Consider the following 1,279-nt stretch of genomic DNA (forward strand, 5'->3'; position numbering starts at 1 on the left):
TCATCATCATCATCGTCGTCATCATCATCATCATCACCATCGTCATCATCATCATCATCATTATCATCATCATCATCATTGTCATTATCATCATAATCATCATTGTCTTCATCATCATCATCGTCGTCATCATCATCACCATCACCGTCACCATCACCATCATCATCATCATCCTCATCATCATCATCGCCATCACCATTGTTTGTCATCATTTGAACCAGAATTCCACCCATTTCTCTGTTTTTCTACGACATTCTCAGAAACCAGCACTCCGGAGAACTATCCCGAAACAACTGAAATTCGAAGAAGATAACTCCACCGTAACCTTGACAACCACCACAAACACTGCCGTCTCCTCCAGTGCTGGAGTTGGGATGAAAAATAACCAGAAACTTCTGAACGAGTGGAAGAACAACTCCTCTGTTCAAAGCAATGAAAGTAAGTCTCAACTTGCTCCTTAATTTTGGAACTACAGGGTGCATGGCTCAGTGGTTAGACTGTTGGCTCACAATCATGAGGTTGTGAGTTCAATTCCCTGACCGGGCTGCGTGTTGTGTTCTTGAGCAAGACACTTTATTTCACGTTGCTCCAGTTCACTCAGCTGTAGAAATGAGTTGTGACGTCACTGGTGCCAAGCTGTATCATGGCCTTTGCCTTTCCCTTGGACAACTTACTCCTCCCCCTAAAATTGCTGGCCTTGTGCCAAAATTTGAAACCGTTATTAATCAATTGGTTAAATATCCAATTAACTAATTGTTTGCTCAACTTAGCTGAACAGTCATTTGTTTTGTTTTTGTTTGTTTTTGTTTGTGTTTTCGTCAAAGCCCCTTCTTTCCCACTGGCAACCTTTTCAATGACTTTCCTGTCAGTCCGTTGCAGAGGCCACATTCGTCTGTTTTGTTTTGTTTTTTTCTCTCCAGCCTTTGAACAGTACCAGGACAACATCGGTAACTGTGAACACGTGGTCAGCAGCGGCAGCGGTAGAAGCAGTGACGTTGATGCTTCCAAAGAGAGAAACAAGAAAAAGAAAAAGAAGAAGAAGGGCAAAGAAGAACAAAGCTCTAGCGAAAGCGTGAGAGAAGGAGTAGTGGTAGTAGGAGGAGGAGGAGGAGGAGGAGGAAAAGAATTCGCAGAAGAGGTAGAGGAAGAAGTAGAGGAAATGATACAGGCAAGCTATGAAGAGGCACCGTCCAGTTACTCGGACAGTGAAGACTTGGTCATCCCTACTGCGGTAAACTCATCCAAAAACTCAACTGGCAGGGACAAGGTAAATCTCAAC

At 43.4% G+C, this 1,279-nt stretch overlaps 2 protein-coding genes across 3 annotated transcripts in view; both read left to right on the top strand.

Annotated features, from left to right (window-relative positions):
* Positions 1–1,279, top strand: part of LOC106879000 (G-protein coupled receptor 183-A) — a 269,907-nt gene that overhangs the window by 174,443 nt on the left and 94,185 nt on the right. The window lies entirely within an intron of this gene.
* The window catches only part of LOC106878987 (protein fantom), a 28,144-nt gene that overhangs the window by 22,836 nt on the left and 4,029 nt on the right, over positions 1–1,279 (top strand). Inside the window, exons 25-26 of the mRNA XM_052973412.1 lie at positions 261–438; positions 921–1,205. Coding sequence (XP_052829372.1) covers positions 261–438; positions 921–1,205 — 463 coding nt within the window. The remainder of the gene's footprint in view (positions 1–260; positions 439–920; positions 1,206–1,279) is intronic.

This window comes from Octopus bimaculoides, chromosome 15 (genome assembly GCF_001194135.2).
Source record: "Octopus bimaculoides isolate UCB-OBI-ISO-001 chromosome 15, ASM119413v2, whole genome shotgun sequence".
NCBI lineage: Eukaryota > Metazoa > Mollusca > Cephalopoda > Octopoda > Octopodidae > Octopus > Octopus bimaculoides.